This window comes from Rhinichthys klamathensis, unplaced genomic scaffold (assembly GCF_029890125.1).
Source record: "Rhinichthys klamathensis goyatoka isolate OS25496 unplaced genomic scaffold, OSU_Roscu_1.1 h1tg000216l_1, whole genome shotgun sequence".
Taxonomy (NCBI): domain Eukaryota; kingdom Metazoa; phylum Chordata; class Actinopteri; order Cypriniformes; family Leuciscidae; genus Rhinichthys; species Rhinichthys klamathensis.
Window position 1 is genome coordinate 32980 of NW_026606741.1, and position 11181 is coordinate 44160.

The 11181-nt window shown below is 40.3% G+C and overlaps 1 protein-coding gene across 1 annotated transcript; it reads right to left on the minus strand.

The window, feature by feature from the left end:
* Positions 1-3461: 3461 nt before the first annotated feature.
* On the minus strand, positions 3462-4698 carry LOC130097328 (oocyte zinc finger protein XlCOF19-like). The gene is made up of 3 exons (XM_056264127.1): positions 4404-4698; positions 3943-4147; positions 3462-3774 (listed from the first exon to the last, which is right to left on the minus strand). The coding sequence occupies exons 1-3, from the start codon at positions 4486-4488 to the stop codon at positions 3462-3464; spliced, it is 603 nt and encodes a 200-aa protein (XP_056120102.1). The 5' UTR covers positions 4489-4698.
* Positions 4699-11181: the final 6483 nt, after the last annotated feature.

The window sequence follows — 11181 nt, forward strand, 5'->3', positions numbered from 1 at the left end:
TTCATTGAACGGTGGCGGCGGAGTGAACTTGTGACCATCTTCAGTTCTGTGTATGTGTGTGCGTCCTTTGAATTTGATGAGTTTAATTCTGGATTACAATGGCCAGTGGTCTAATTACACAAGGTTGTCTGTGTGTGTGAGGTGTCATGCGGAGGGGGCACCACGGGATCTCCGGCCAGAGAGATGCGCCCCTGTTGAGTCACATGTGGTAACACAGAGGGTCCAGTGAGTACTTATCAATGAAAAACGCTGCGGGGGCACTGGGATTGGTAATTTAATTAAGTCCAAGCACCATTTGCCTCGTGTGCAGTTCATGAAGAGCGAGAAGCTTTGTGTGTGAATCGGTGACTTAAAAGTCCCATGACATCTGTTTTTGTCACAATCTGAAGAATGGAGGGGTGTCCACTAATTAGTTGATTAATCAAATGGCCGAACTGCTGACAATCTGATTATTGCAACAAGGTAAATTAGACTCAATACGGATATCAGTGAACACCCCTGACCACTCGGTGAGTTTCACGTCTTTGTAAACTAAAGTTTAATGCGTTTTATGAAGGATTGTTCCAGTGCACCTATGCAACCATTGTAGAGGTGGGGGGGTGCAACCACAGAAACCGAAATTTCTCGGGCCAGCAGCATGTGTCCAAATTTCTATCTTAACCGTTCCATTTCATCAGAAACGATCTTAAAACAGGGCTTTAAGTGTAAAATACCGAACTTGTCCTTTAAGTTAAACATTCAGGGAAGGGTTAACTGACCCAAACTAAACTGCGAAAGTTTTCACAAATCAAACTCAATCTAGTGTTTTTGTAATCCAACACACCGTTGGTGTGTGTGTTTATTATAAATTGTTATTATACATTGTAAAACATGAAAAACAGACTTAGCGACCGGTTTACAGACGAGCTTTGCTGTGAAAAAATTCACAAATCTAGCATGTCAAGATGACACTGGGTTCAGACTTCTAAGTGACCGACTTTTGGAGCTATGCCAAATTTAAAATTAAAATTCAGGAGAAAAAAGACTTATTTCGGACCGGAGTAACCCGTTACACGAATTCACAAATCATAACGACATGAGATATTATTTACATGTCTACGACACCGCACCTTTTGCTCGTATTTTAACACAAAAGAGTGTGTTTTTAATGTTTATGAATAAAATGTAACGTTACACAAATTACATAAAAATGACCAGCGTCTATCTGTTCTCTGCTGTTAGCGAGCAGCTGCTCTCTCCCCGGGTCTCAGTGCTTGTTTTCAACAGAAACACTCTGACAGCCTGCTCTCATTATCTGTTGAGAATTTATTTTGAAGAACCATATTTCATTTATAAGGGTTAATACGTTAATATTCATGTTAAGACAGTTAATGTGATAAATAATTAGTTCAAAACATGGATTCAAGTTCTCCGCCTTACTTAAATCATTATGTTGGATCAACTTAAAGGGATACTCCACTTTTTTTGGAAATAGGCTCATTTTACAACTCCCCCAGAGTTAAACTGTTGAGTTTTACCGTTTTTGAATCCATTCAGCCGATCTCCGGTTCTGGCGGTACCACTTTTAGCATAGCTTAGCATACATCATTGAAGTGGACAAGACCATTAGCATTTCTCATTAAAAAATGACCAAAGTGTTTCGATATTTTTCCTATTTAAAACTTGACTCTTCTGTAGTTATATCGTGCACTAAGACCGACGGAAAATGTAAATTTGCGATTTTCTAGGCTGATATGGCTAGGAACTATACTCTCATTCCTGCGTAGTAATCAAGAAACTTTACTGCCGTACCATGAGTGCAGCAGGCGCAGGCACTTAGTCCCGGTCACGTTGGAAGTTACCGAGCTGGGGACTATTTTCAGGCGCTGCGTCATATCATTACGCCTGCTGCTCTCATGGTACGGCAGTAAAGTTTCTTGATTATTACGCAGGAATGAGAGTATAGTTCCTAGCCATATCAGCCTAGAAAATCGCAAATTTACATTTTCCGTCGGTCTTAGTGCACGATATAACTACAGAAGAGTCAAGTTTTAAATAGGAAAAATATCGAAACACTTTGGTCATTTTTTAATGAGAAATGCTAATGGTCTTGTCCACTTCAATGATGTATGCTAAGCTATGCTAAAAGTGGTACCGCCAGAACCGGAGATCGGCTGAATGGATTCAAAAACGGTAAAACTCAACAGTTTAACTCTGGGGGAGTTGTAAAATGAGCCTATTTCCAAAAAAAGTGGAGTATCCCTTTAAATACTTGCATTCATGTTGAAAATTATTAAGTTCATGTTACTTAGAAACTTGTTTTATTGTGGCCTAAAAGATTCTTCACCTTACTCAAAACACTATGTTGGATCAACCTAAATACTAGCATTCATGTTACTTAGAAATTCGTTTTATTGTGGCCTAAAACATCGCTTTGAATTAATGTAATTCTGCCAGCAGTCTTAACGTAAAAATTCTAGTGGAAAACGTTAACATATTTTTTTTTGTTGACCCAATGTTTTTTTTTTTTTTTATGAGTGTATATTTCTGTTAGCAGAACACAAAATAAACAATATATAAAATTAGCAGGGTGCTACATCATTGATATTCTTGTTCTCCAACTTATAAAACACAAATCTTGTGGCATTTCACAACACTAGTTTATTAGTTAACTAACAACACATTTACTTTATGTGAATCTAACAAAACATTTGCTCACTGTGTCACAGAACAATGCTTTCTAATATGAGCCACTAGATTACTTGATTGGGTGAAACTCTTCTCACACTGAGTACAGTAGTACGGCTTCTCTCCAGTATGAACTCGCTCGTGTGATTTCAGGGATCCAGACTGAGTGAAACTCCAGTATGAATTTCAGTTTTTCTCCACTATGAATTCTTTGGTGCTGTTTCAGATGATCAGATGTAGTAAAGCTCTTCCCACAGTCAAAGCACACTAGCCTGGTTAAAACCAGACCATTCTCAGTTGTAACTGAGTTATGGTCTGGCAAAGCGTCATAGACAAATCATTTGCAGAGGGGCGTCACCAACGGACGTCGTGGATAGACCTAAACCCAATCAGAGCGATGAAGGAGATGACGTATGCAGAGCGGCGGAGAAACATCTCCGAGTGTTGTTCTTTGCTCGGTTTTTAACAAAAAGGAAACGTTCAAATCGCTTAAAACAGACGCGATAGCTGATTCGAACGAGTGATGTTCGACGGCGGCATCCATCTTTGTAATGTAGGCTACAAAATCTGCTTCAAAATCCCAGCGCCGTCGTTATCGTGTAAAGCCCGCCCAAATGTTTCTGATTGGTGCCGCGATTTCGACGGATTGGAAATGGGCTTGAATGAGCTCTTTGCCAGACTAACTTTCAGAGCAAATCTAAATTTGCCGGAGGTTGTCTGGGTTTTCCCAGGCTAAAAGCACACATGATCTCTCACTTCATTGTGTATTTTCTGGTCATTTTCAAATCATTTGCTCACTGTGACACAGAACAATGCTTTCTAATATGAGTCACTAGACTACTTGAATTTCTAAAACTCTTCTCACACTGAGTACAGTCGTACGGCTTCTCTCCAGTATGAACTCGCTCGTGTGATTTCTGGTTTCCAGAATGAGTGAAACTCTTGTCACAATATGAGCACTTGTAAGGTTTTTCTCCAGTATGAATTCTTTGGTGCAGTTTCAGATCACCAGATGTAGTAAATCTCTTCCCACAGTCACAACACACATGATCTCTCACTCCATCATGTGTTTTCTGGTGCAGTTTAAAACTGTTCAGCCATGAAAAACTCTTTCCACAGAGAGAACACACATAAGGCTTCTCATCTGAATGAACTTTCAGGTGTGATTTTAGATGTGCTGATGAAATAAACTCTTTACCACACTGATCACAGTTAAATGGCTTTTCTCCAGAGTGAATGAGCAGATGATCACTGAGACCTGATGAACAAGAAAACCTCTTCTCACACTGAGTGCATGTATACGGTTTCTCTCCAGTGTGAATTCTCATGTGTCTGTTAAGGTTTCCTTTCTGTGAGAAAGTCTTTCCACACTGAGTGCAGGTGTGCGTCTTTTTGGCTTTTGTTCTTTGAATTGTAAAGTTACGATGTTCCTCCTCCACTTCATTCAGTTCTTGTCTTTGCTCTTTCACTCTCACCTGGTCTAAAATACACAGAAATACAGTTAGAATCAGTTCAAGCGAACCCTTATTTAATAGCAGAGAGCAACAGAGATCAGATCTTTCACTTTTTGTTCTGTCATTCACTTGGTTATAGAGTAAAAAATATGTTTGACAACTGCTATATACAAGGTTATGATCATTTAGATGTATTTCTCTATCATTTATCATCCATATACTTGCTTACTAATTCACATCTACCAAAGCATCAACAATGAAGAATCAAGAATGGACACCAACCTGTTTGTTCCTCAGTATCTTCATGTTTTATTCTGGATGGTTCTGGATCACTCATGTCTTCAATCTCCTCTTTAATAAACTCCATCTTTAACAGTCACACAGATTTCAGCTGCTACTCCTGGAGTTTGTCCTTCTCTTGTAGGATGATGGGAATATTCCCAGTATTTATTGGTGAATTGTTGTGGGAGGGGCTTCACTGCAGGTGTGAACTGTGATCACTGTGTTTTTATCCAATCTGCATTTAAAAAGTACAGGGCCATCATGTTTAACTGAGCAGCTGAAAAACCTCTTTGTCTCCAAAAGTTCCCCGTTTTCAGCTCATTCATTATGGTGATGTCTGAGATATTCTGTAAATTGGCACATTAAATTCTTTTATTGGTGTCAACAGGCTGAAACAAACTACAGCATCATCTTTAACTTCAGTTCTCGTCTTTGCTCTTTCACCTCCATCGGGTCTGAAATAAACATATTAAAACATTAAGTTGTTAGAATGAGTTCAAGGAGGATAAATGTGAATGAAGAGCAAATTTTATGTCAATAATGTGTATATTATTATTGTTTGCTTAGAGTGGATTTAACAGGTAATAACTGAAAGTATATATTTTTTTACTTTCTTTGAGAGGCAATTCTGATATGTCCTGTGTTTATATATCTCATTATCATTTCCTATGTTTTTTTATGCATAATTTCTGTTCGATATCTTTATTGGTTACACACACTTGTGACGGAAGATTGAACTTGAACTGGTTTGTGCAAAGGAAATAAGGGAGAAACCGGTTTCTTACTGTCTTGTCTCTCATTTATGGATAATACGTACGTTTAAACGATTCAGGTAACACAAGCTAATGGTTTAATATCATAGGATACAGGATCCAACACGAATTTTGTATATTTTTGTGTTTGATTAAACTCGCATTTGTTTAGGGATTTCTGAATGACTTCTGTGACGAGTAAGAATTAATTTGTTCCTGCCACTATAATAGGAGTGAAGTTAACCTAGGAGTTTGCATCTACATAAAATAAGAAAACTTCTCTTTTTTTCTTCAAAGATGAGCAATATTTTGTTTTTAACAAAAGTGAGTGATTCACGCATCATCAGAGAGCATAATTTGGACAATAATAAACTATCGCGGCTGAGATTCTCCGATGGCATTTGAATTACACGCTCTACATATTTAAATATTGGACTTTGGTGAACTTTCACAGTCTTTTTGGACGTTTTGGGGATATTATTGGACTTTGGATATTATTGAACTTTGCTGCGTCATGGACCTGCCATGTTTGCACCTCCACACTGCATCGCAAGTGGGCGATCTCACCTGCTTTCGTGAGGAACGCAATGTGCGCTTTCAACACGAACATCGATTATATGTAAACAAAGGAATTGAATGCGACCTCTAAAAGAGTGCCGAAGACAGCTATTAAATCACAAGAGGAACGCCTTAACCAGTTAATGGGAACTAGAAGAGCCAAACTGGGACATTTAATAAGGCCAATTAATGAGAGAAATTGAATCTTTACTTGAAGACTCTGGTAATGTTGACACTGTGTAATGCATAAATGATGAGTTTGCACTGTCCTTTATTTCATTCCAAGACATTAATAATGCAACCAGAGAACTTCTGTCAGATGATAAAGCATATTCGGATTGAAGCGCGCGTCTGAGTGAAGACAGCGCGGTGTGCGCGAGCCACACGAGAAAACACAGTATCCGCGCCACTGATCGCAGCGGCAACGAGCACTTTGATCACTTGATTTAAAAAACGCATATCATGTACAGTTTTTGATGTATTAATATTTTGTTAAACACATATCAGTTACATGATGGGTTTTAACTTCATTCAGGAGATTTTGGGTAACTGCACAACTGACAGATGACTATGAGCGCACCGCCAACAGTGTGTGTGTGTGTGTGTGTGTGTGTGTGTGTAACAGACTCTATGCAGCACGCCCTTAACACAATATCCCGTCTGTACCAATCCTTTGGCCTACAGGTCAACATTAAAAAAACCGAGGTCATGTCCCATCTCACTACCCCCGACCCCCCACACCCCCCAGTTTTCACATAAATGGTGTTCCACTTAAAACAGTGGACCACTTTACCTACCTCGGCTCCACTTTGTCCTCATTCTGCTCCCTGGACAAAGAAATGCACACCCGGATAAATAAAGCCTCATCATCTTTTGGACGCCTACGCAGCAGGGTTTTTGAAAACCGTAACCTGAAGGTCAGTACCAAAGTCGCTGTTTACAATACGGTATGTGTCTCTACTCTGCTCTACGGGGCAGAGTCATGGACCCCATACCGCCAGCACATCATCAACCTAGAGGCCTTCCACATTCGCTGCCTACAGAAGATCCTCAGGTTGTCCTGGGAAGACCGAATCCCCCATACAGTCATCCTCAGCAACACTTACTCAATCTGTATGGAAGCAGCTGTTGCCAAAAAACATCTGCGCTGGATAGGGCACACCATACGCATGCCTGAGCACCGATTGCCCCGCCAAGTCCTCTACAGTCAACTAATGGGCGCCAAGCGGTCCGCTGGAGGGCAAAAGTGCGCTTTAAGGACTACACCAGGGACATCCTAAAGAGAGCGAACATTCCCCTCACGCAGCTTGAATCACTGGCACTCGACAGACCTGCCTGGCATGTCACCTGTGCAACAGCAATCTCTCAAATACACCAAACCAACGAAGACCGACGATCCGAGAGGCGCATCAAGAGACACCAGTGGGCAGCTGGTACCCCCCTGGTATCTGGTTTCCCCTGCTCCATCTGCGGACGAGTGTGCGGCTCAAGGATCGGACTCAACGCCCACGAGAAGTGGCACCAGCGGCAAGGTCGCTAAACCCACCCCCCTCCCACCCCCACCCACACCCCCTGGAGCAAGCGTCATCATCGTACACGATGGACAGCTAAGAGAGTGTGTAACCATAGCGACAAAATGACCAACTTTCGGATCCTGCACTTAAGCTTATAATTTCGTTTTTAAAAATATAATTATGTATTTAAAAGTTGCAGAATGGATTCATTTTGAGACTTCGAACTCGGCAGAGAGAGGCAGGCAATGCAAAACAAAATCTTACAAGTCAGTGGCGCACCGTGGGGTTTCAGTCAGGGCCTTCAGTAACAAGTTTATTTGTAAAGCACGTTTCACACACGCGCGTGATTTTAGTATTGCTTTCTCTGGCGGCGCAAAATCAAACATAGCCTAAATATCTTGCCCTTGTGGAGGATAAAATTCGCTCTTCAGACCATTTACAAGAAAACATGAAGATATCAGAAAATAGATAGTTTGTCTATTTCCTGCTCATCCATTTCATCACCACCGCGACTTTTTTTAGGGCTTATAATGGATCAATTAAATGAAATTAAATGAATTAAATTATTATTTTAAAGATAAAAATGTCTCCTGACACTATTAAAGTCACACTAGTTTTGTACTTTCATTTAAATTACATACAAACTAAAGTAATGTTATTTTTATAATTTTACAGCAAATGTTTTTGCAAAATGTTTCAGCGAATCGGATGTGGAATGGTTGGCTCTCCACAGAACATTAAATATTTATTTTATTTTATTTTTCGTTTTCGCATTTATGAGGAAAAAACAATGTTACAGACGTGTCAGTTCTCCATTACGGACGCGACCGCTCTGAAGCGGCACTAAAAGACTGCTTTAAAACTTTCACAGAGACCTCAAACAGAAGACAAAGCCTTTCTTTAAAGTGAATTTCGTTTTGTATTAATTTTATCTTAATTTTAAATAATGTTTCATCAACCAATTGCCTGGATTTAATACATAAGTAGTAAAAGCAGACAATTATAGATAGTCACTAATCACGACACAGAGGCGCCGGCGTGTGAACTGGAGCGCGTCTCATAAATATAGCCTACCGAAACTCAGCGTATAAGTATAGCCTACTCCACAGACCATATCTATATTGAAATGTCTACTTGTAAACAGAACAATTCAAAACGAAAGAAAATAGACTGCCCTCTGCTTATGAAATGAAATGTGCATTTCTCTCTGACGCACTCACTAGCCTACTGCGAAGATTGCGAGTCAGCATCGTCAACTTCATCTTTATTAATAAACAATTAAAATGTCTCCTTGCTATATTTGACATATTCATAATCATTGCTTTTGCAGGTTCTTTGTGACAGCTTTTGGGTGCTTTATCGGCAGCGCCGCCGCCAACCTTACATGTTACATGAACGCGTCACCACCGCATCAAAAACATGATTGCGTGATGAAAACATGAAAAATACCACCTAAACATAGCCTAACTGTTTAGAAAGAAAACACAGAACGAATAGCCTAATGCGCATACGTCCATCTCGCGAATGTATAGTCTTCTTCATGCCATCTTCACCCATTAGCCGCTTTTCCACTGGCCAGCGCGAGCACAGAGGCCGAAATCATGCTTCACGGCACTCCTGTAAAAAATAAATCGCTATACAAATATATCAGACGCTGCCATTTAGTCTTAATATTTACAAATTTGGACACCACACGCGGCTATTGACTAACCTGACTCCGCCAGATGGATTTGCTCCGCATATCCATCTGGAAACCTTCCGTTGAAGTAGTTTTGGTAAGGGGCGAAAATACTGGTTAGCTGATTGGCCTATGTTGGTGATAGACGGGCCAAATCAACCAATCAGATCAACGAAGCATATGACGTACTAACAGAGCATATCTTTTCCTCTGAGAAAAGCCTCCAGAGCAGTGTTTTGCTCTTCTTTCAGTGAAGAAATACTCTGTAATTCCGATAAAACTTGCTCGATAGCCACGCTGATGCTAGTTTCATCCGCTGAAGCCGACATGTTCTTTAGACTGAACTGTCGCGCTTCTCGTTGCGTCACACCTCAACCCGCCTCAAAGCCAACGCTGATTGGACGTTCGTTTGGTGAACTGCTCCCAAATTTTCTTTAACGGAAAGTATCCAGACTGATCTGCGAGTGAAACCTTGAAAGCTCGCGAGATCAGGATGGTCTCACGAGGCTAGCTATTGACTGACCACAAACAGGTACTTGCATTTTTCATTCGTTATGTCTCGTTATGTTTTTTTGTTTGTTTACAATTAAAACTAAAAGTCTGTTGTTACGCAAGCCTTACTGAACATGTAACGAATAAAATATTACTGAAAATTGATTTGTAATGCCTTACACTACTGCGTTACAGCAAAAAGTAATATGTTACTGTAATGTATTACTTTTGTAACGCGTTACTCCCAACACTGTATATATATATGTTTGATCAAACACTCACCATATAATTATAAAATAGGAGTAAAAACTGTTTAATAACCTTTTAAGTGACATTAATCAATTAAGCAAAACAAACACCGTTTTATCCACAAAACATTTATTGAATTGTCATTTTTATTCATTTGTCATTTTTCAACAATTAATTATTTTAAAACGTCAATTACATTTGTCATCAAAGGGCTTGTGTTCAAAGTCAAAACTCTTTACTCATTCCTGTAGGCTACTCGTTCCTTTACTCATTCCTGTACTCATTCACACACACAAGGAATTTTTCTTGGTACTGAAGACAAGAGTACCAGGGCACATCAACACAGCATCACCAACTCCAGCAATACCAATCAGTTAAAACTATAACAAAAATTCTGTATAAAATACCACAATAACTGTATCTCTCCTATAAAGTGAGACACTTACCCATTAGGCCTACTTATAAATGAAGTCCATCCTCCGATCCTTTCTGATGAAACGTTCAATGACCTCATCATGCAGTTGTGCTTCCTGCTTAAGATGAATGAGCAGCTCCTTCTCTATGGCAATAGATGCCAGTGCAGAGAGTCGTGTTTCTCCGGTTGTATTCCGTGAATACATTTTGATGCGCTTGAGAGCTGAGAAAGATCGCTCAACTGATGCGTTGGACACTGGAATGGTCACGATCAAGCCGGTGAGGGCATTCATCTGTGACATGCTGACTGCAAGCCCCGTGCTCCTCAGAAATGTCAGTAGGTCACTTGGACTCTTTCCCTGAAAGTTTGTCATGCTCTACATCACTTTGAGCTCAGCTCTGAGCCTGCCCAGGTCAAACTGTGCGCCGTAGCTCTCATCCAGGCTCCTGACCTCTGCTTCAGGAAATGTCTGCTTGAACTTTGCAAACAGCTGTGCATCCAGCAATGCAAAAAACAGTAGTCGCTTGTGATCCTCAAATCGATTGTTGATTTGTGTGATGATGCTGTCGATCAGTGCTGTATGTAGCTCTCTGTAGTGCGCGCGCACGTCTGTTCGGCCTCTGCCTGCGCTCGGCTGTCCCGCGGCCTCCGCTGTCCTCTCATAGATGGTGTAGTGGCCGTTTGTCAACAAACAAAAGAAAATTAAACTTAAATCAAACCTTCCAAACGACAACTTCTAGCACTCTGGGCAGGTGATGTACGCAGGCAAGACATAAATCAAATTCAAGGCTGGATTCAGGGTTTGTGGCTGGTTTATTTGTTCCAACTGAGCAAGCAATACAGCATCTCTCGCGCTGGTAAAAAACCATGTGCCCATCACCCAGGTGCTGCAGGTCACCTCCTACTTCCTACCTATATTTACCCTCACCTGTGCCCACTACTGCCCTCAGGTGTCTAAATCAACATTGCAATTATTAAACTAACCAAAAAAAAAGACTAAACATATAACTAAAAACAATTAACTAAACAAACAAATGAACATTACCAAATTATATTACTAATGTGAACAAAATCATAATAGTAAATTAACAAAACGACCAATACTGGAAACAAACTAATG

Coding starts and splice junctions, on each gene's coding strand:
- LOC130097328 (XM_056264127.1), bottom strand. CDS start 4,488: ATGGAGTTTATTAAAGAGGAGATTGAAGACATGAGTGATCCAGAACCA. Junction 4,148..4,403: donor AGATACTGAGGAACAAACAG/GTTGGTGTCCAT, acceptor TGTGTATTTTAG/ACCAGGTGAGAGTGAAAGAG. Junction 3,775..3,942: donor TGCACTCAGTGTGAGAAGAG/GTTTTCTTGTTC, acceptor CTGTGGAAAGAG/TTTTTCATGGCTGAACAGTT.